Below are 24,451 nucleotides of genomic sequence, written 5' to 3' on the forward strand. Positions count from 1 at the left end.
TAACAAAAACCTCTGACAAAGGTCTAATTTTTCAAATTTTCAAAGAGCTAAATCAATTGTACAAAACATCAAGCCTTCCCCAATTGGTAAATGGGCAAGGGACAAGAATAGGAAATATTCAGTCAAAGAAGTCAAAACATTAATAAGCACATGAAAAAGTGTTTCAAATGTCTAATAATCAGAGAGATGCAAATCAAAAAATCTCTGAGGTACCAACTCACACCTAGGAGATTGGCTAACATGACAGCAATGGAAAGTAATGAATGCTAGGGGGGATGTTGCAATGTCAGGACATTAGTTCATTGCAGGTAGAGTTGTGAATTGATCCAACCATTCTGGATGGCAATTTGGAACTATGCCCAAAGGGTGATAAAAGACTGTCTGCCCTTTGACCCAGACAAAGCACTGCTGTGCTTTTACCCCAATGAGATAACAAGGAAAAATACATGTACAAGAATATTCATAGCTGTACTCTTTGTGGTGGCAAAAAAAATTGGAAAATGAAGAGATGCCCTCCAATTGGGGAATGGCTGAACAAACTGTGGTACCTGTTGGTGATGGAATACAATTGTGTTCAAAGGAATTATAAAGTAGAGGAAATACATGGGGACTTGTACAACCTCCAGGAAGTGATGCTGAGTGAGAGCAGCAGAACCAGATGAACATTATACACGGAGACGGATACACTGTAGTACAATAGAATGTAATTGACTTCTTCATTGATGGCATTGTAGTGATCATGAAGAACCCGGAGGGATCTACAAGAAAGAACACTATCCGTCTTCAGAGGAAAAACTGTGGGAGTAGAAACATGGAAGAAAAATAACTGCTTGATTGCATGGGTCGAGGGGGATACGATTGGGGATGTAGACTCTAAATGAACATCCTAGTGTAAATACCAACAACATGGAAATGGTTTCTGATGAAGGGCACATGTAATACCCAGTGAAATTGCACTTATGGAAGGGGTGGGGGGAGAGGAGGGAGTAATAGAAAATGATTTTTGTATCTAAGGAATGATGTTTGAAATTGACCAAATAAAAATTATTTTAAAATTAAAAAAAAAGAAATTTAAAGTTGGGAAAAGGATAACATGTTTATTTTTGCTTATCAGATTTAATATCTTTAGGACAACTTAGTCTAAATGGACTCATATTGGAGTGCCGGCTTTACAACTATAGCATCAAAGTATAAATAAAATGCAAACAATACAAAGGTTACAATGATAAAAATTGTAAGGTCTATTATATATTTTAAAAATTCATTAATTGTATTGAGTTTTCACCACTTCAATGCCTAGGAGTATCATAGAAATTCTAGGACAATTTCACTCAATTGAGTTGAACAGTCTGACCACTCTTTGATATTATGAACAAGGCATTAAAAATAAATAAACTCCCTGGCCTCAAAATTGTGTTATTTACTATTACAACAAAGTTACCTATACTGAGATTTTCATTTGTGCAAATAATTAATCTTCTGAACAATGACATTGCTCTTTTTGAACACTGAGATAAAGAGTTTAGAAGAAAAAGTAATGTCATTTCTTCTTAATAATGCTATTTTTTTTTACTTTACTTCCTATCCTTTTGTTTCCTCTGCTTTCTCAAATCTTTTATGGCTTTGAAATTTTAGGTGGGATTAGCAATTGGACCAGATGTTGGAATTTTCCTCAATACATGCAGAAAAAGTCTTCAACTAAACACAACAACCATTTCTAATTTTTTTATTTGATTAGATTGTATTTTTATATTTTTAAACATATTATCTTTATTTGATTCCAATAACACATTTACACATATGTTTTCCACAGTTACATGATTAATGTTGTCTCCTGCTCCCTCCCCTCCCCTATCCTGGTGTTGAGAAGCAATTCCATTGGTTTATACATGTATTTTCACTCAAAACAGATTTCCTTATAATTCATTTGTGTAAGAGAACAGTCTTGTAGAACCAAAACCCCAAATGATATACTCAAATGAACTGATAAATCATATGTTTTCATCTGCATTTCAACTCAAATAGTTATTTCTCTAGAGGTGGATGGTATTATTTTTCAAATTTCCCTCAAAATAAACCTGGATCATTTTATTGCTGTTAGAAACAAAGTCTATCACATTTGACTGGCCCATAATATGTCAAATACTGGGTACAATGGTCTTCTGGTTCTGCTTATTTCATACTGCATCAGTTCAAGTAGATCTTTCCTGTTCTTTCTGAAATCATCCCTTTCATCATTTCTTATACTACAATAGTATTCCATCACCATCATAAACACAATTTTTTCAGCCATTCCCCAACTGATGGACATCCCTTAAGTTACCAATTCTTTGCCACCAAAAGTGCAGCTATAAATATTTGCATACAAACAGGTCCTTTCCCATTTGTAAAATTCTCTTTGGGATACAGACCTAATAATGGTTTTGCTGATCAAAAGATTTATATTCTTTTAAAGCTCTTTGTGCATAATTCCAAATTCCTTTCCAGAGCCCATTCCTATTAAAATCATTAGTTATTCATCTAGCTAAATTTTGTTCTTAGGTTTTTTATAATTTCATTAAATGATTTTTGTTAACCTAATTTTTTTTCCCCTCTAGTCATTTACTGTGGACCATACTGTATCATGTATAATTACTCACTGTAGCTCCATTGCATTTGAAATGTTTCTTTCTTGGATGCTTGCAATATTTTATCCTTGGATTGGGGGCTCTTGAATTTAACAATTATATTCCTAGCATTTTAACAAATCCTGACATATTACTAAATACTTTTCATGACAATGTGGTACTTTTACCTACACCAGACAAAGTGAAAACTGAGAAGGAAAATTATAGGCCAATTTAATTAATTTACATAGATTCAATTTTTTAAAATAAAATACAAGCAAGGAGATAATAACAATATATCACAAGAATCATTCTCTGTGAGCAGGTGGGGTTTATACCATAAAATTAGATCTGGTTTAATATTAGGGAAACTATCAGCATAATTGAGCACATCAATAACCAGACCACATTATTATCTCAAGAGATACAGGAAAAGCCCATGAAAACATGAAATAAACATTCCTTTTTTTTTTAAAACCCTTACCTTCTGTCTTGGAGCCAATACTGTGTATTGGCTCCAAGGCAGAAGAGTGGTAAGGGCTAGGCAATGGGGGTCAAGTGACTTGCCCAGGGTCACACAGCTGGGAAGTGTCTGAGGCCAGATTTGAACCTAGGACCTCCCATCTCTAGGACTGGCTCTCAATCCACTGAACTACCCAGCTGCCCCCAAACTTTCCTTTTAAAAATAGTAGAAAAAGGAGTAAATGGACCTGTCCTTTAAACAATAAGAGGTATCTCCCTAAAATTATCAACTTGGATGAGCTTTAAGGGGCATAAGTTAGGAGTCTACCCAATAAAATCAGGGATGAAACAACAATGCCCTTTATCACCACTATTATTTTATATTACACTAGTAATAAGAGCTTTAACCTCTGGTAGAACACATTATTTAGATATAATCCATCATTATATAATTTCTGCCACTTGCTAAATGTGTGACTTTGGTCATTTCAACCCTCAGAGTCTCAGTTTCCTTATTTATGGAATGGGTAATGGGATAAGAAAAGATATCTAAAGGTGACTTCCAACTTTACATTCCAAGATTTATTGTCTAATATTGGTTATTAAACTTTTTGGATCCCTTTAGCAGCCTGGAGGGCCTTCTCTAGAGAATTTTAAATGAATAATTTAAAAGTAAAATACAATGATTATAAAGGAAAACAAATGATTGGTGAAAATGAAGTGATTTTTATCCATATTGAAAAAAAGTAGTAGCTTTAGTAATAAGGAAAGAAAATATAAATTTGTTTACTTTAAAGTAAGCAATGAGGAAATAAAACTATCTTTGTTTAGAGAAGATGTGATAGTATATTTAGAGAATTATATAGAATCAAGAGAATATAACTTGAAATATTTAATAATTTCATCAAAATTGCAAGATCCATAATATATCAAAATAGATCTTTAGTTCTTTTAATTTCACCTTTGATTTTTCATATTTATAATTGTATTCCTAAAATTATAATTTGTAATTTGTTCTTTGCTTTTTTTAGTTGCATAGCTAAATCAATGTGTTTTTTCTCCATTTTATTGATGTAGATCTTTAGAGATAAATGTTTTTCTCTAGGTACTGTGGCTGTATCTCATAAAATTTTGATGTGCCTCCACATTTTCTTTCTCCATAATGATATGATTTATTGTTTCTATAATTTGTTCTTTGACCCACCACATTTGTTTAGAATTACATTGTTTATTTTCCAAATGTAAAATGGAATTATTTATTCCTTTTTTTAATTTAATGGGGGACCTAGATGTCCATTAATCATAGAAATGTTTAGGGATTAACCTTCCCACAGTGACAGGAAGTAGAAACCAGAGAACCAGGAAAGGTTTGAGCTTTCTTTTCATCTACTCCACCATCTTGGTCCACTTCTCAGATTTAACTATTTACAAAAGAAAATGTTCTTTTATTTAAAATGGAAAAGAAAACAGCCCAAAATTCTCTAAAAATCTTGTGGAAGACCAAACTTTGTCCATATGTCCATATTTGAACTCAGATGCTTAAATATTGCCATACTCTACCACAGACTATGGTCAAGTCATTTTGGCCTCTTCCAATTTTGCTTTTGAGAGAAAGCAGTCAGCCAGCATTTATTTATCATTTATTACATGTAAAGCACTGTTATAGACATTGAGGATGAAATAAATGGCCATGTGCCAATGTATCTATACATTGTTCCTAAGTAGTTAATTCAGAAAGGGTCACAGCAATGAGCTGATAGAACATTACATAGAAAACACTAATTCTATAATGAAAAGAGTGAATTCCTTTTAAAAATGAATAATTTTGATAGGAGTTATCAAATTGGGGTTTGCTATTATAATGGGTACATGAAGGAAACTAGAGTAGAGATCAGTATTCGTTATATGCAAGTATAAAACATAAGTAGACTGGATCACATTTTAGGTGTAGCAATAAGAGATGAAGTGATAGTATGTTCTATGGTTACATTTGTCTTATACTGAGAAATCAGGGATACATGTAGGCTAGGTGTTGGTCCCACAATGGGAAATTGATGAGAAGACTGAGAAAAGGGTCTTCTACAATGAATAGTTATATCTGGGTTGTGATCTCCATCTCTGGAAGAAAAACTTATGTTGAAGGCATTGACTTGAAATTCTTTTGATTATTATTATGTATATGTTGCTTTCAGTAATGGTTAAGTGTATACAGCCACTGGCCAGAGCATTGTGGTTAATATTATCAAGGCTAGATTCAACACCTTCTCGGACTTGTCTGGCGTTGTCATGGAAACCATCACTAACCCTTTCTGCCTTTTCATCTAAAACTGGAGTCTGACTGATGTAATATTTGGAAATAGAGAGTCATTGCAGAGAATTAGTTTGGTGAGAGTGGAAGTATCACTCCAGGAGTCCTTAAGCACTCAATTGAGACAGATGAGACAGCACTTTGGACATCTCAAACCCCAGGGAAGCTGCTAATACAGCAGGGATTGAAACAAGGAAGCAGGTGACCAAACTTATTTTGTCACTTGAGTTTTTAACTCATGAAGGAGGTTGCAGGTCAAGAGTTGTAGGGCAGGAAGGTCCCCAGATGCTCTCACTTTCTGACTCTGGTTAACATATTTTTTTGACTAACACTCCAGAGGCATAAAGATGAGGCAATTTTCACTCTGTATCCATAGGGAACAAAGTGAATAATATCCAGAAGGCAAAAAAGCCCCATAAATGTACCCTTTACAGCTATCTTTTTCCTTTATTCTAAGCAGAGGTTTCTGTCATATCTCTTATTAGATTTCCCAAATAATAGGGGCTGTTTAAAGTAGAACAGTTTAAAAATTATTAGAAAAGTAAAATCTTTAGAAACAGAGAATGTGTCTATAGGTTCATGCAAAACATCCCCAATCCTTTTAGATTTCTTTATTCTTTACCACTTTATAGATTTTGGAATTTGGCCATGGATTTTGGGAAACTGGGGCTGTTTTTATTTAGATTATTTGTGATCCTGATTTTTCAGTTTTCCTTTTTTGAATATCAGATGGGGGAGCAACCCTGTCACCTAAAAAGACTTTTCAACCCTAATTATAGAAAGGAAGGCCATATAGTTATAGGGGCCTTCCTTTCCCTGTTTCTGAAGGCACAACTTAATATTATGAAGAGAGATTTCAGATGTCCTCCAGCCTGGGCAACGGGAAATCCAGAGTAAGTTGTAATTTCTGTGTTATTTTTCTTACTGGTGTAATGTCATCATTCATATTCCTGACTGACTATTCTTGTGGGAAGAATTGTGTTTTACCTGACCTCACAGCTTTGCATAAAGAAAAGATTTGGGTTTGAATGTTGTAAGGAAAATGGTATTCAGGAAGCTGGTAAAATCATAGGCTTTTTCATTGTGTATTGTGCAGCAAGCAGACAGAAAGTATTTATACACACTATGTGGTGATATAGATACAGAGGAATGCATCAGCATTGATGGAAGAAACTCATTGAGGGCAAAGATTGGGGAGGCAGAGCAGGGAGGGAATACACTCAATGTTGGGATCAAGTGGCAAAATTAGGATCTCCCAAAATACCCTCATTTGAGAAAAGGCTACTAGTCCCAAGTATAGACAGACAGATTTGTTATCAAACATATTGATGAAGAAGTGTTTGGGATCACTTATTTATCCTCTCTTTGGATGAGATTTACCAGGGCTACTCTTGGAATCTTTTGTAATAAACTAAAACAAGCATCTATCATTAACTTGCTAAGGCACCAGAAAAGAGAACTACTTCAGAATTCCATAATCACTCTAAAGTTTTCTCCAACCTATAGCTTCAAGGCTTATCTGCCTGAAAGAGAGTTAGCAGTGGAATGGTACAAAATGTTTCTTTCCCTATATGCTTTTATGGCCTTTAGGACAACTAGGTGAAAGTGACTTCTTACTAGAGCTTTATCATTATAATATAATAGCAACTTATAAGTAAAATATCAAAAGAAATTAAGTTTAAAATAAACACAAGAACCATGTATTTAGATACCTGAAAATATTCATCAATTTTATTGAATTTTCACTACTTCTATACACAAAAAATATTAACTATTGGGCCATTCCACTCCATTGAACTATCTAACCACCATGTGCAGGTCAGGAGGAATGGATTAAGAAAAATCACCTTGACCTCACAAATGACATCAATTAAGAACATAGAAAAGTTAGGTATATTTGAGATTATTGTTTGCTTCAATAATTCTCATTCTGAGTAAGATTGCTTTTTGGGAACCTTTAGAAATGGAGTACATATAAAATGCCCTCACTTGTCTTTATTAACCCCAATCTTTTTACTCTGATTTCTCTGTTTTTATTTCCTCTTCCTTCTCAATGTTTTGATTTTTTCTTTAATTTTAGGAGAGAAGATAGTGATTTAATCTAATTCTAGAGTCGTCATTAGGCGGTTGTCACAATGTCCTCCAAGAAAATGGCATTGTTCTGTTTTCTAGGATACATCCAACCTGAGTTGTGAGAAGTATACATCATTTCTTATTCCTCCTGAATGTAATATCTAGTCAGCAGGTGGAGTTTTGCTAAGATGTGGGCATGCAAAATCTCTCAAAATTATTTTCCTTCCTCTCATTTAATTCTTTTTCTTTACATGTAATAAATATTAGGACTCCTCATATTCTTCCTTCAAAAATCTACTTCTTTTTATTCCTTCTCCTGGTTAGAGTTCTTTGATAATTGTCTTCTTTTTTTTCCCCCAGAATTCCTTCATCTTGTCTTTATTCTGAACATACAACTGAAGGATGGAGGAAGTATTTCAGCAATCTCATTAGGTTTCATCATGATAAAAGTATACCTTAACACTAATAACTATCAGGATTTTCTTTTTTTTAATCTTCAAAGTTAGTTACCAACACTCTTCTGTTTATATTGGGAAAGACCCCAGTTTTTTTTCAATCTAAATGTCCCCCTAATACAAGAACACATGTCACATATTTCTAAGGGCTTGGTGAAGTACAAGAATGTAATATATCAAATTTTAAGAAGGCACAGAGCTAAAAGACATTAATAAAAGAATGAATGTAAACTCAGGTCAATGAGTAGTTTTGGAAGATATGATGATGGCAAAGGAATCAAGTAAGGAGAACCTTGGTTGTGTTATATGCATTCTTTATTTTGTTTTCCAAATCAACAACACCAGAATACTCCACCTGAAATGGATACAATGAGAAAAAATGTTGGAAGAATTTAGTGAAAAATGAATTGATTGGAAGAGAAGAATTTTATGAAAGTACAAAGAATGTTAGGACTTCTCAAGTATAAAATTCTAATTAGACCCCTTTTGGTGGATTGTGTTATTTTCTGGTCCCAACATTGTAGAAAATTTGACAGAAGTTTGAAGAAGATGTGGATATGCAGGGGGAATGTGGTAAATGTCATCATGTACCAAAGAAGGTTAATCTAGAAAACTCACTTCATTTTGGGGTGGAAGGGGTTTTGAATTAATTTCATAAATAGGGCAGCTGATTTAAATTCAAAAACATATAAATTTAGGGTTCTGGGAAGGAACTGCCTCCTAATAATTAAAGTGACATAAATATTAAATGAATTCATTTTAGAGATTTTGAGTCCTGAACCTTAAAAGAAAGCAGAAGATCTTATGTATCTTGGGAAGACTATTATTCGGTAAGAATGTTTGGATCTTCAGAAAGCTTCAGTAACAATGTTTGATGACATGAGTGTTTGTGCCAGTTTTATTCCTTGGCTTCAGTAACAAAGGAACATCAATGTCTGATTATGGCATACAAAGTCAAATGAGAGCTCATCTGTTGCAGTTTTAGAGCTTTTCAGGCTCTGACTCAAAATTACTTTTCCTTTGAAGGTTTATTGCCCAATGATAATTTACAAGTCATTGACATTGAGTCTAATCTGATTTACTTGCTTTCTTTCATTCCAGGAATCTCAGGTCTTTCCTGGTATCTTAACACAGGCTGTCTGAAAGATGCTCTCATGTCTACTCTGCCACTCAAAATACTTTTTTTTCCTTTAAAACTGATCATGTGCACTACTTAGTATACGGATTTTACTTTGAGTCTTCATGTTACCATGATTAAATTCCTGAAATTTCTTTGTAATCATTTGTGGTATATCTGCTTTTATTGCATGTGTTTATATATGTATATAAGTTATTTTCTATGAATCATATATAAGAAAATACATATTAAGGTTTAATTTCTATTCTTAGATTTCTAGCTCCAAGAATGTTGTTTGGCACAGAAAGTGTATTTTGCAAATAAATATGTAAATAATACATGACAGAGAAAATCAGAGTTAGGGACATGTGACTAGTCTTCCACTGTGGAATTTCTGTGATAGCATGATTTCTCAAACAGCACCAACCACTTATATAAGTATTGTCAAACTCCGACCACAGATTATTCTTGGTAACTCTTGTTTCTCCTTTTAATCAGGTACTATTAAAAAACATAGTGACTATCACAAAAATTTGCAGATTGATTTAACTATAAAAACTACTTGTGTATTGTGGTATTCTACTATGGGTGATTTGTTTTTCTTCTCTGCACAATAGCTATTCTAAATCTGTGCTTGCTTTCCAAGTTCCAGAATCTCAATATTCTCTTTCTCTTCAGCTGTGCTCATTGCCTTAAAATATACTGAAAACAAGCCACTAGGTTTATTTCCTAATCCTCCCAGTTCATTGCCAACATATTTTCCCATATTTGTCTATCCTTTCTTCATTGATTCCAGTGCCTGAAGAAAGGTGTATACACTCACTTGCACACTCATAATTTCAATCAGCCTGTCAACTTTTCAGTTACATCTTTTTTTCCTTCGCTCATGGACTGCCCTTTAAGTATCAGTCATGTTTTACAAATAGTATGTGGAATATTCTGGTCATGACCCATATTTTATCCATTATGATACTTTGCCATTCCTGTGCCTTCCAAGTTGTGCCTTGTTCTGACTTTCTTCTTGTCACATTAGGTACATGCTCAAGCATTACCAACATTTTCTCACTGTCCAATTTGCTGTGGATGAGATCAACAAGGATCCCCATCTCCTGCCCAATGTAACTCTGGGATACCAGTTACTCAATAATTTCCATCAAAGTGACTTGGCTGTGGAGAGTTCTTTGATATGGTTGTCAGGGAAGGGTCCAACTATCCCTAACTATAGCTGTGACAGGCAGCACAAATCAATGGTTGCCATTGGAGGGATGTCATCTACACTGTCCATGGCTGTGGCCCCCTTGTTAGGAGTATATAAAGTCCCACAGGTAAATGAGACAATACTTTTACCCTTTTGCAACACATATTCTCTCTGTGTTTATAATAGCTAATACAATATATAATCTGTACTGGCACCAGAGAGCCAATCCACATTCATCAAGAAGCCCTTGGCACAAATTTGAAATCAGAAATAGAAAAAGTAGAGAAAAGTCCCTTCCATAAAGGAACTCACTCTGTTCTTGAATTGAGATTGAATTTTTTGTTTTGAGTGATGATTTTGAATCAAGTAAATATCTTCCCAAATTATAGAGCTATCATCTCAGTTCACCTTGTTATATTTGATTAAAATTCTGAGGAGTTTAGATACAAAGTTTTTTTTTTCCTCTCACAATGGAAAATTACCAGCATTAGGAGTATATTCCTATACATTGTGAAATTAATTTGTACATTTATCCTACATATATGAAGCATTTGTCCATCCCATCAGTGCTCTGTTCTAATACTTAGTATTCAATTCTTTGTTTTCAGTTATTGTAACATTTCGGTTGAGAATTTGTTCCCTTCTTTCATCTGGGCCTCATTTGTTGAATATGTGATGTATTCTTTAGACAGGAATTGTTTATTCAATTGAACATATTTATGGGGAATAGATATCAAATGTCTGATGTGCATTTTCTAACTGGATCCTCAGAGAATATTATGGTGAATGAAAAAAACATCTGAGTGGTCTGGACATAGAGTCATCAGGACAATGAAGCAAAATTAAGAGCTGGTTAAATGCAAAACCAGAATGTAATTTACTTGCTTGCCCAAAACCATCCTTCCATAGGCAATGAAGATGGGTGTTTGGATCAGGAAAGTAAGAAATGATATATTTCAGGAAATTCCCTGATGTTTCTCTGCCACAACTTACATATAGTGTCATTGCTTCTTTACATTATCCATTGGTATTCTCACAGCTGTCATTCTTCAAAGATAATCATGATCCATCATTCCTTTTTTCTTAGCAGTTTCCTATGAGGAGTAGTTGTAAAAATCAGTATTTATTTTCCAACAGTCATTATCAATGAAATTATGAATAATTACCCAAAGATCAATCAATACAACTCTATTCAAACTACAATAATTATGTATCGTCACGGGATATCCATTGTACAAACAACTAGGCATAAAGAACATGTAATCATGAAAAATAAATATATCCTTATTTTATGTAGTTCAGAAAATGGGTGCACTAATTATGTTATATTCACCAATTACTTTTATACTTCCTTTACTCAATAGCTACTCTTTTAACTGCCTTCACGGCCTTTGGAGTAAATTGTTCTCATCAGTCCATTCTGATGAAGCAGCTTTTCACTTGCTTGAGATAGACATCCTATCTGACTAAATGGTTTCAGGATGCTCAGTTACCCTCAATCTAGTTTAGAATGTCTGAAAAAAAAGGTTTACTGTTATGTGGTCACTTTGCATGCTAGATCTCCTAGGAGCCACACATAAGTTTTGATAGTCACCAAAGGATTATGGGATTTTCGGAGGGGGTGGGGTGGGACTAGAAACTCATAGGCTTATTGAGTCCAATTCAGGGTTGCACTATTATTCTGATATACACTCAATTGGGGACTTTTATGCTCTTAGTGATTATTAACTCTGGGGCCTTCAACCCCTCCCTGTTATCCTGACATGAATAGACTCCTTGACTTAGAAAGCTGGATAAAGGAATATTTGATTTATAAGGTGAAAAAGTGATGAGATCAGTTAGAGAGCACATATAACTAAGCTTAACCATTAAACGTATAAGTTCATTTGAGAGACAGAGTCTGTTCTTTTTGCATCACTATGAAAGTATGTGAAGCAATGAGTTGATGTTCCAGAGAAACTGATTTTTAAAAAGATGCATGTAAGAAAAGAGGGACTAATAGGAAGAGCTGTCTACAAGTAGAATTGTGTTTTTAGAGGAAAATTGTATTTCTTCATTAAAAAGCTTCAAACACAGAATAAATAATTGCTTAAGGAGACATGGAAGGAAGGATTATTTATTCAGTCCTGTTTGAGTTCTTTTCAAAATGGCTCTGTTCTAAATTCTGTGATTTGGTGACCTGAAACTTAAATCCACCTACAAAATTGTCATCTCTTCAATCAATTGTAGTCATGATCTATCCAGTCAAATGAACAAGAATTTATCAATACTTTCTATGTATTTACCTTAAGCAATTGCTTGAGATGACATTTAAAAGAGAACTCAGAAATTATGTATATTTCAGCTTTCCAGTTATTTGTTCTTTCTATTTATGTAGCTCAGCTATGGCCCATTTGATCTTCTCCTGTCTGATGAGTCTCAGTATCCATATGTCTATCAACTGGGCAGCAGGGAATCCACTCTGCACCTGGCAGCAGTCCAACTGATGCTACATTTTGGCTGGACTTGGATGGGGCTGATTATTTCAGATGACATGAGAGGGGAACAATTCCTCAGGGATCTGAATGAGGAGATGGCCTCGAATGCTATGTGTCTGGCTTTTACAGAAAAAGTTCCTGAAAACTTTCTAAAGGAAAATGAAGACATTAATTTCTTGTCTAGGATCCTTCAGTCCTCATCCAATGTGATATTCATCTATGGAAACACAGACTCCATTAAAGAAATTTCTCATTTATTGAAGTATTATGCTTTCTCTGGGAAGATGTTGGTCACCACTTCATCCTGGGATTTTTCTGCAGAAGCTACTGATTCAATGATGACCAATTTTCATGGTACATTAATATTTTCTCAATTCAGGAAGAAGATTCCTGGTTTCACAGATTTCCTAAGAAGTGTGCATCCCCGTGCCAACCCTGAGGACATTTTCCTAAAGACCATCTGGCAGGTGGTCTTTAAATGTTCACTTTCAGAAGTAAGTCCTGTAGATATGGTTCGTCGAGGATGCCATGAAAATTTTTCCTTAACACAGGTATCACCTCGTTATTTGGATAAGAACATAATGGAAAAGAGTTCTAATATCTACAATGGAGTTTATTTATTTGCTCGTGCTCTCCACCACATGCTTCAGACTGAAGGAAAAGATGTATCAGAACTTGCAGCAAACCCACTTCTTTCTTGGAAGGTAACATTTCTCTTGCATTGTCCTGGGTACTGTATGGAGAGTGCCAGGGTTCCACCTATGAGAGAGAAAGCAGAGAGGTAGAGAAAGATAGAGAGAGAGAGATAATAGAGATAACAAAGCAAGCACCAGATGGGAACACTTGGTCTCTAAGAGCTCCTTTTATTGTGACAAAAAGGAAGACTTTGATAGAGAGTAAAAAGCTAAACATTACAAGATTCTTGGGGGGTGCTGCTTTCCCACAGAATACTGTTTATAAAATGACTTCACATTAGCAAACCGAGAAAGAGTGACAGTTTATCTGTTCTGTGTAACTTAGGGAAAGGAGGGTTTGGTTCTTTCATCATGATATTACAGACTTCTTGGCTCTTAAGAGTAAGGATGGACTCAGGGTTTGATGATGACCAAACTGGGGGAGGAATCCTTTCTTGTCTAAGTTACAGCCTAGAGAACAGCTGCTCTGTTAGCCGAGATTGTCCTTTCCAAGAGTCTCAGCAAAAGTCATAAGCATGTCCTTTCTGTCTGTTTTTGCTCAGTGGGCCTAATTTGTCCTAGGTATCTCCACTGTACCCTTGGTGTTAGTATAGCCTATTCACACCATTCTTTTTTTTTTTTGTTTGTTTGTTTGTTTTATCTTTGTTTTATTTTAATAACAAATTTCTCCATAAGATATCCAATGTTATATGATTCAGTTTGTCTTCCTTGTTTCTTCTCTCCCCACACTTGAGGTTGATAAGAAATATAATCTAGATTATGCATGCATTATCACTCAAAGCATATTTCCATGTTATTCACTTTTCTTAGTGAATAATCTTATAAAACTGAAACCTCAAATCATATACCCAAATAAACAAGCACTCACATCATTCAATAACTAGTTATCTCTTGTTTGTATGATATTGCAATGATCTTAAATGTCAATATGACCTCTTGATCCTTATGAATTTCATGTCTTTTTATGTAATTAAATGACATTCAGTGCACTACCATTGCTATTTTCTCAGATAATCACCATTTACAACAATTCTGAATTAATAATCTTGCTAAAAATGTTGACATTCTTCTTTATACAAATCTTTATCAATATGACTCTATGTGTTGTTATGAGAATTCCATTAAATTAACTTCAATTTAGGGTATTTATTCTGGCCTGGATCATAATCCCACAAATAATATAATACTTATGTAGAATATCTCACTGATAAATTTCATTTTATTTTCTAACAACAAATGTGTGATGACCAAAATATTTGATAATTGCACATGATAAACATGTATATGGTTGTATTCATGATACATTTATTTCTAAAAAGGTAGAGGAACTCATTATTGAAAATCTTAAAATTTAAAGGGGAGTCAGGCATCAGAAGGAAGGAGTGTTGTACCTCTAGGGTCCTACAGACACCATTCTAGGAGGAAGTCTTTTAACTCTTTATGTTACTCCTGATACTCCCATTACATTCTCTGAGCCAATAGAATAACATTGTAAATCAGGTGTTCTCTTTAATACAGACCAGGAAGCTCCGGTGTCTAATAGACAATCATAATAGGTGTTACCCACCTTTAAGGTAACATGGGGTTCATTAGTATGAGGAGGGCAGTGGATAGGGACAACGGGTAGTAGGACATCAGGGTCCGGGAAATCATAGGTTGTATCCTCTGATTCCTGTGCCCCAGCCCCCCCCCCCGGACACCATCATTGTGTTTCGGATATTCCTTGGGCACCCCCCTGAAGGGCACCTCTCTGAGGGTCATTAGTACCTCGAGTATTTTTTGGACGAGCTCCATTTCTCATATATTGTTGTTGTTCATTATCATTATAATTTTCTTTAATTTGAGCATTGTCATTTCCCCAATTCCTATTTCTATAATTCTGGTTTCTAAAGTTCTTATTTCTATATTCATTATAGTTATTTCCATAGTCATTATTATAATTTCTAGAATTCTGGTTTCTATAACCATTATCATCATTTCTATAGTTATTATTTCTAAAACTATTATTAAACTGTGTATTCCTTCCAAACATCTTAAGTAAGGTTCTACAATCCATCATATTGTGGCCCTTCTTCCCACAGAAGTGGCAAGTAATAGATTGATAATTGGATTTCTGGAGAGGGGCAATTGTCGTTGGTTCATTATCATGCCCACTTAGTAATTTAGTTATCCTATCTATTAAATATCTTATTTTTTTCTTCATTTCCTCCATGTCATCATTATTTTCTTCCTCCTTTTCCTTGTTTCCCTTTAAAATATATATAGCTGTTTTTTCGCAATTCTTCAAGGTCCATATCTATCCATCTTGGGCATTGTGTTCTAAAATAATTCTTAATTGCTTTGCAAGAATTGTTTACAAAGATTCTTCTAACTTGTCTTAAACTACTCTCTTTAGTTAAGTCCCAATCTAAGTATCTGTCCCCAAACTCGATAATTCTGTCCATAAATCTGGAGGGTGTTTCGTCTTCCTTTTGCTTAATTTTTTCCAGTTCCATCCACTTATCTGTACTGTCTGCACATTCCTTCATGGCCATGAGGATGGCCTCTTTACAATGGTATAGTTGTAGATAATCCTCAGGATTGTTATAGTCCCATTCGGGATCCTGAGATGGCCAATGTGCTGCATTACGCCCCCGGGTTTTGTTGACATGAGCAATTAGTTTATTTTTTTCACGTTCACTTAAAAAAGCCTGTAGTAAGCTCTCAACGTCCTTGTAAGATGGATTATACTGAAAAAATATGTCTCCCATCTTTTTTGTTACTAGAAAAGGATCTTGTTCATATGTGGGGATATTTCATGTAAATTCATTTATTTCTTGGGGAGTAAATGGTATCCTATGTCTTAAAGTCACCACATCCCCATTCCGTCCTATTTCAGGTACTTCTCTTAGAGGAAAAAGGCCTCTAGTTGAATTTTGCACCTGTGGGTCAGTTTGACAAGGACAGGTTTCTCTAGGAGGACAAGATCTCCCTTGCATTGGAATTTGGTTTTCTGTAGGAGAAGGAACATGAGAAGCTGGGATTGCAGGGGAAGGGTTTTGGGGATTAAATTCAGACAAGATTTGCACTGCACGAGAGAAGCAGTCTGTTAACTGGGCTATAGGGAAGGTGTTTTCCATCTCTATTTCAGGGAAGGAAATTTCCTCATTCAAAGGTTCAGAAACAGGTCTGTTTCTGGTAGAGTGGTTGTTTGCCAATTGATCCTGTAAGAAACTTTTTAGATCTTCTAATTGGGCTTGCATTTTATCCTCAATTTTTCTTATTTTATCATCTCTAAATATAGTATTGAGGATTACAAAAATGACAGTACCTATTAATGTAAAAATTTGGAGGTATCCTGCATTCCTCAATGCCCCTACTTCTTCAGCTGCCATATAATTGTCAAAGAATGTAGTACTCATTTTATATGTATATTTTGTAATTTCACAAAACACGTGGGGAGCAGGGCAAAGCAACAAACTTTCCACAGGGTTTTTTTTTCCTAATCCAGGAAGTTGTTCCTTAAGTGAAAGGATATTTAGAAACAGCTCTTCTAGCCAGGACTTTAGAGTCCTGTTGCTGAGATTTAAAACAGCTGTTTTCTGTCTATCAGAGTCACACAGCTGGGAAATATTCGAGATCCGATTTGAACCCAGGACCTTCTGTCTCTAGGCCTGGCTCTCAATCCACTGAGCTACCCAGCTGTCCCTTAAGATTAAAGGGAAGAAAAAGAAAAAAAATGCTGATTCCAATTTAACTTAAGGAGAAAAGAGAAAAGAGAAAAAGTTTTTTATACTCACGGGTTCTAGCAGCTGTGTCTTTAAGCCAAGTTTTTGTTAAAAAAAAGAGGGACTAAGTGGTGAGACGGTATAGTAAAAAAGCAAGGAATTTCAGAAGTTTTATTGAGAGGATTCTTTAGACTCCCGTGTGGTCAGCCACAATGTTACAAGGGAATCACTTTAAAAGACTGATATATATTAAGGTCACCAAGGAATTCAGCTATGTAATTCCTAAATGAAAACTCAAGTCAGCAGTAAATCTTTTATGGAGTTTAATTACAATAGGAGTAAGAAAGGAATTAGAGATAGAGAGAGAGAAAAAGGGAGAGAAGGGAATAGGGCTTAAATACCCCTTCTGTTTAGGCTGGGCCAAAAGGCCCAAGCCCTTAGATAGCTGGGGCAAAGAAAAGAGATCAGTCCCTATTACTCACATGACCTAAAATGGAGAAACAGTCTCAGAGGCCCCCACCTTCAGCTTCCTTCAGAGCAAGCTTCTCAGAGCACACCGCAACCACTCCGGCCAACTCCTCCACCACCCTCCGAGTCTTCAGACCCCCCTGATCTTTAAGGAAACCATCCAAGTTGCCTCCCCTCAGTTCTCACATCTACCAATCACTGTCCATCAATTTCCCTGTGCCAATGGAGGCTCTAGCTTAACCCAGGACCACCCAGAGGCTTTGCACATGTCTGTTGAAGGTCATATTTTCAAATAATTAAATCTTTGATCCTTTGCTACAGCCCTTTCTAAATCCTGTTAACCTGAGTAGGGTAGAGATTGGAATAATTAAATTTTGATCTATGTGCAGCCCTTCCTCAATCCTGTTAGGACTGAGTAGGGTGGAGATTGATTCCAAGTATCTCCATTGTATCAATTCTAAAATCAATCATGACTCAAAGAAATTCCTGTTCTATGCTTAAGCATAGGTCAAAGTCCTTTCCATTGTTCAGCAAAGGGTTTCTGTCCTAAAGTAATCTTAAGAAGGGAAGGAGAAGGAACCTCCCATGCCAATGGGATTCACATTCCAATAGTCAAGACCCACTATCAATAGGAAATTTTTCAAGTATGAAATTTCCCAATGGTGAAATTTCCAACATTTATAAGTCTAAGAAATTTTGAGGTTTACAAGTCTATGTCTTATTCCTACTATCTGGAGTAACATGTTGCTTTTGTAGAAATGCTGGGAAACTGGAGTCATAGGAATTATCTTATCTAAGTATGATTCATAAAATAAGATAATATATATGTGCATAGAAAGCCTTGGCTTTGCAGAAGCATATTTAAATACAATTATGTGGTATATTTGTCATGACCTAAAGGAAGCAGTCAACACAGAAGAGATTGGAAGTTCTAAGAATTTTATTCAATAGTAAGGGAAATTTGAGCTAGAAAAACATGACTTGTTTATATAGACTCATCATGGGGCAGAGAAACTTACCTACCAACTTTGATCAGACCAGGAGAAAGAAGTTTAGCCAGGTAACATATGATCCAGAAAAAATAAACCAATAACCAGACATGAACTCTATGGTTAATTCCAAGAACATCAAAGATTAGAATAACCCATTTTCTATTGAAAAGAGTGAGACAGATCAAAAAGGTAATTTCAGAATATTTTGTAGCTATTAAAGTGTTTGAAAGAGAAAATTGAAGAACAGATAAGTACTCAGCTCTAAGTGCATGGGCAAATGAGAAATGGCAATAAATAATGGCTGCTTAATTTTTTTCTTACACTCTCTTTTCCATGAGTAAATATTTTATGATAGAATGCAGAAAAATAAAACAGTATAGAGGAAGTTATTTGGTCTCAGTAGGAGTCAGATTATAAAATCCGTTAATCCCTGAATTAGCAAATTGAGGTTTAGTAAATATACTGGTAAAGAATATTCAGACCAGGTCAGGGATGAAGGTGACGCGACTGCAAGTTTGGGATGTACTGACTCCAGTCTCTAAGGTCATTTGAAGCTGTGGGTCTGTGGTCAAAAATGAGAGAGAGAAGCTCCTTTCCTTTGGGTATGGACTTCACTACCTCCTGTCTCTAAAGTGACAAGACAGCTATGATAATTGACTGATTGTTGAGTTTGGAGTCAGAAAGATTTCACATAAAACTAAGCCTCAGATATTTATTAACCAGGTGACTCTATCCTTTAATCTTTTTTCCCCCAACATTATTTTATTTGGACATTTCCAAGCATTATTCGTTGGAAACAAAGATCATTTTCTTTTCCACCCCCCCACCTCTCCCATAGGTAACTTACGATTCAACTGGGTATCACATGTGTTCTTTATTCGAACCCGTTTCCACGTTGTTGGTATTTGCATTAGAGTGTTCATTTAGAGTCTCTCTTCAGTCATATCCCCTTTCCCCCTGTCTTCACTCAGTTGCTTTTCCTCGGTGATTATACTCCCACAGTTTATCCTCTGCTTGTGGATAGGGTTTTTTAGATCTCTGCAGATTGTTCAGGGACATTGCATTGACACTAATGGAGAAGTCCATTACCACTGATTGTACCACAGTGTATCAGTCTCTGTGTATAATGTTTTCCTGGTTCTGCTCCTTTCGCTCTGCCTCACTTCTTGGAGTTTGTTCCAGTCTCCATGGAATTCCTCCACTTCATTATTCCTTTGAACCCAGTATTATTCCATCACCAACATATACCACAATTTGTTCAGCCATTCCCCAATCGAAGGGAATCCCCTCATTTTCTAATTTTTGGCCATCACAAATAGTGCAGATCTGAATATTCTTGTACCCTTGGTGTTAGTATAGCCTACTCACACTATTTTTTTTTGGTTTTGTTTTATCTTTGTTTTATTTTAATAACAAATTTCTCCATAAGATATCCAATGTTATATGATTCAGTTTGTCTCCCTCGTTTCTTCTCTCCCCACACTTGAGGTTGACAAGAAATATAATCTAGATTATGCATGCATTATCCTTATTATTACTTTGGGGTACAAACCCAGCAGTGCTATAGCTGGATCAAAGGACAGACAGTCTTTTATCGCCCTTTGGGCATAGTTCTAAATTGCCCTTGTAAAGATTAAAATTTAGGGAATATGGGGAGACTGAGGCAAGGTAGAAATTAGTTTCTCTCTGCAAGGAGTATTATGATGGTTGGATCAATTCACAACTCCACCAGCAATGAATTAATGTCCCTACTTTGCCACATCCCCTCCAGCATTCATTACTTTCCATAGCTATCATGTTAGTCAGGCTGCTAGGTGTGAGGTGATACCTCAGAGTTGCTTTGATTTGCATCTCTCTTATTCTAAGAGATTTAGAACATTTTTTCATGTGCTTATTAATAGTTTTGATTTCTTTGACTCAGAACTGCCTATTCATGTCCCTTGCCCATTTATCAATTGGAAAATCGCTTGATTTTTGGTACAGTTGATTTAATTCTTTAAAAATTTGAGTAATTAAACCTTTATCAGAGGTTTTTATGAAGATTATTTCCCAATTTATTGCTTCTGATTTTAGTTACATTGGTTTTGTTTGTACAAAAACTGTTTAATTTGATGTATTCCAAATTACGAATTTGGTATTTTGTGACTCTTTCTAAGTCTTGCTTGGTTTTAAAATCTTTCCCTTCCCAAAGGTCTGTCATGTATACTATTTGGTGTTTGCATAATTTTCTTATAGTTTCCTTCTTTATGTTCAAGTCATTAACCAATTTTGAATTTATATTGGTGTGGGGTGTGAGGTGTTGATCTACACCTAATCTTTCCCACACTGTCCTCCAATTTTCCAAGCAGTTTTTATGAAATAGTGGATATTTGTCTCAAAAGCTGGGATCTTTGGGTTTGTCATATACTGTCCTGCTGAGGTCACTTACCCCGAGTCTATTCCACTGTTCCTCCTTTTTGTCTCTTAGCCAGTACCAAATTGTTTTGATGACTGCTGCTTTATAACATAGTCTGAGATCTGTGACTGCAAGGCTCCCTTCCCTTGCATTTGTTTTCATTATTTCCCTGGATATCCTTGATTCTTTCTCATTCCAAATGAACTTTGTTATGTTTTTTTTTCTAAATCTGTAAAAAGAAATTTTGGAAGTTCAATGAGTATGGCACTAAATAGATAAATGGGTTTGGGTAGGATGGTCATTTTTATTATACTGGCTCATCCTACCCATGAGCAGTTAATGTTTTTCCAATTGTTCAAGTCTAGTTTTAGTTGTATGGATAGTGTTTTGTAGTTGTGTTAATATATTTCCCGTGTTTGTCTTGGGAGATAGATTCCTAAGTATTTTATTTTGGCCAAGGTCATTTTGAATGGGATTTCTCTTTCTAGTTCTTGCTGCTGAGCTGTGTTGGAAATATATAGAAATGCTGATGACTCATGTGGGTTTATTTTATCCTGCAACTTTGCTAAAGTTGTTGATTATTTTGATTAGCTTTTTGGTTGAATCTCTAGGATTTTTTAAGTAGACCATCATGTCATCGGCAAAGAGTGATAACTTCGTCTCCTCCTTGCCTATTTTAGTGCCTTCAATTTCTTTTCATTCTCTAATTGCTACTGGTAGTGTTTCTATTACAATGTCAAATAATAGAGGTGATAATGGGCATCCTTGTTTCACTCCTGATTTTAATGGGAATGCATCTAGTTTATCCCCATTTCGGATGATATTAGTTGCTGGTTTTAGATATATACTGTTTATTCTATTTAGGAACAACCCTTCTCTTCCTATGCTTTCTAGTGTTTTTAATAGGAATGGGTGTTGTATTTTATCAATGGCTTTTTCTGCATCTATTGAAATAATAATGTGATTTTTGTTGGTTTGCTTGTTGATGTGGTCAATTATGTGGATGCTTTTCCTAATATTGAACCAACCCTACCTCCCTGGTATAAATCCTACTTGATCATGGTGAATGACTCTTCTGATAACTTGCTGGAGTCTTTTTGCTAGTATCCTATTTAAGATTTTTGCATCCATATCCATTAGTGAGATTGGTCTATAATTTTATTTCTCTGTTTTTGGCCTGCCTGGCTTTGGAATTAGTACTATGTTTGTGTCATAAAAGGAATTTGGTAGAACTCCCTCTTTAATTATCATGTCAAATAGGTTGTATACCTTTGGGGTAACTTGTTCTTTGAATGTTTGATAGAATTCACTTGAGAATCCATCAGGTCCTGGGGCTTTTTTCTTGGGAAGTTCTTTGATGGCCTGTTGGATATCTTTTTCTGATATGGGATTATTTAAGGAATCTATTTCTTCTTTGGTTAGCCTAGGCAATTTATATTTTGTAAATATTCATCCATATCACCTAGGTTGTATATTTATTGCCATATAGTAGTGCAAAGTAGTTTTTAATGATTGCCTTAATTTCCTCTTTGTTGGAGGTGAGGCCCCCTTTTCATCCTTGATGCTGTAAATTTGCCTTTCTTCTTTCCTTTTTTTTTAATTAGATAGACCAGTACTTTGTCTATTTTGTCTGTTTTTTCAAAGTACCAGCTTCTAGCTTATTCTTGTTTATTAGTTCAATAGTTCTATCACTTTCTATTTTATTAATTTCTCCCTGAATTTTTAGGATCTCTAGTTTGGTTTTCTTCTGGGGGTTTTTAATTTGTTCGTTCTCAAGTTTTTTGATTTGTATTTCCAATTCATTGATCCCTTCCCTCCCTAATCTGTTAATATATGCACTCATGGATATGAATTTTCCTCTAAGTAATGCTTTGCCTGCATCCCATAAGGTTTGAAAAGAAGTCTCACCATTGTCATTTTCCTCAATAAAATTATTAATTGTTTCTTTGATTTCTTCTCTAACCGATTTTGAAGTATCATATTATTTAATTTCCAATTAATTTTTTATTTGGCTCTCCATGTACCCTTTCCGATCAATGTTTTTATTGCTTTATGATCTGAAAAGGTTGCATTTATAATTTCTGCTTTTCTGCATTTGAGTGCCATGTTTCTGTGACCTAGTGTATGATCTATTTTTGTGAATGTGCCATGTGGTGCCGAGAAGAAGGTGTATTCTTTTTTGTCCCTATTTATTTTTCTCCATATGTCTATTAACTCTAATTTTTCTAAGATTTCATTCACTTCTTTTACCTCTTTATTATTTACTTTTTGGTTTGATTTATCTAAATTTGATAGTGGTTGGTTCAAGTCTCCCACCAATATGGTTTTACTGTCTATTTCCTCCTTCATTTCTCCTACTTTCTCCATTAGAAATTTGGATGCTATACCATTTGGTGCATACATGTTGATTAGTGATATTTCCTCATTGTCTATATTCCCTTTTATAAGGATGTATTTACCTTCCCTACTGCTTTTAATCAAATCTATTTTGACTTTGGCTTTGTCAGATATCATGATTGCAACTCCTGCCTTCTTTCTATTAGTTGAGGCCCAATAGGTCTTACTCCATCCTTTAATTCTAACCTTGTGAGTATCAACCTGCCTCATATATGTTTCTTGAAGACAACATATGTTAGGGTTTGGGGTTCTAATCCAATCTGCTATTTGTCTACATTTTATGGGTGAGTTCATCCCATTCACATTCAAAGTTATGATTGTCACTTGTGGATTCACTGGCATTTTGATATCTTCCCCTAGTTCTGACCTTTCTTCTTTAGCTATCTCCTTTTGAACCAGTGATTTACTTGAGGTCAGTCACACTAGTCCCCTCCATTTTTATGCTCCCTTTCCCTCACCACTCTCCTTCCCTCCCTTTTTATACTCCCTCCTCCCTCTCCCTCCTTAATTTCCCTTTCTTTCTTACCCCGTTGGATAAGATAGAATTCAGGATCCCACTGGATCTAGATGTTCTTCCCTCTCAGAGTTGATTACAGTGAGAGTAAGGTTTAAGTAATTCCACTTCACGCTCTCTTCCTCTCCTTCTCATATGAGAGTTCTTCCCCTCCCCTTCCCATGTGTATCTTTGTATGGAAAAGATTAGTCTATTTAGTTCCCCCCCATTTCTTGAAGTAAATCTTAGTATTATCGATGATTTCCCCCTCCCTTTTTCATTCTTTGCCCCCCCTTTCATCCAATCTTCTTGATGCCCCAATGCATCCTATGCATGATTCTTTAACTACTCTTATGATGCATACAATTTTTGAGAGTTACACAATATATTTTCCCCACATATTAATATATATAATTTGATGTGAATGTAGTCCTTATAGAAGAGAATTTGACTTAAATAAAAGATAAGATTTATCTCCTTTTCCCTTTCTTTCATATTTACCTTTTCATGTTTCTCTTGCTTTCTGTGATTGGATATCATATTTTCCACTAAATTCTGGTCTTTTATTAGCAAATGCTTGGGAATATTCTATTTTGTTGATTGCCCAT

General features: G+C 35.2%; 1 protein-coding gene across 2 annotated transcripts in view; it reads left to right on the forward strand.

Annotated features, from left to right (window-relative positions):
- The first annotated feature begins 6,024 nt into the window (after positions 1-6,024).
- VN2R640 (vomeronasal 2 receptor 640) overlaps positions 6,025-24,451 on the forward strand; it is a 29,241-nt gene continuing 10,814 nt past the window's right edge. Inside the window, exons 1-3 of one of the 2 annotated variants that reach the window (XM_016422769.2) lie at positions 6,025-6,269; positions 10,055-10,346; positions 12,597-13,400. In XM_016422769.2, the coding sequence (XP_016278255.2) occupies positions 6,025-6,269; positions 10,055-10,346; positions 12,597-13,400 (1,341 nt within the window). 2 annotated transcript variants of the gene reach the window in all.

The sequence above is a fragment of the Monodelphis domestica genome, chromosome 6 (genome assembly GCF_027887165.1).
Source record: "Monodelphis domestica isolate mMonDom1 chromosome 6, mMonDom1.pri, whole genome shotgun sequence".
Taxonomy (NCBI): Eukaryota; Metazoa; Chordata; class Mammalia; order Didelphimorphia; family Didelphidae; genus Monodelphis; species Monodelphis domestica.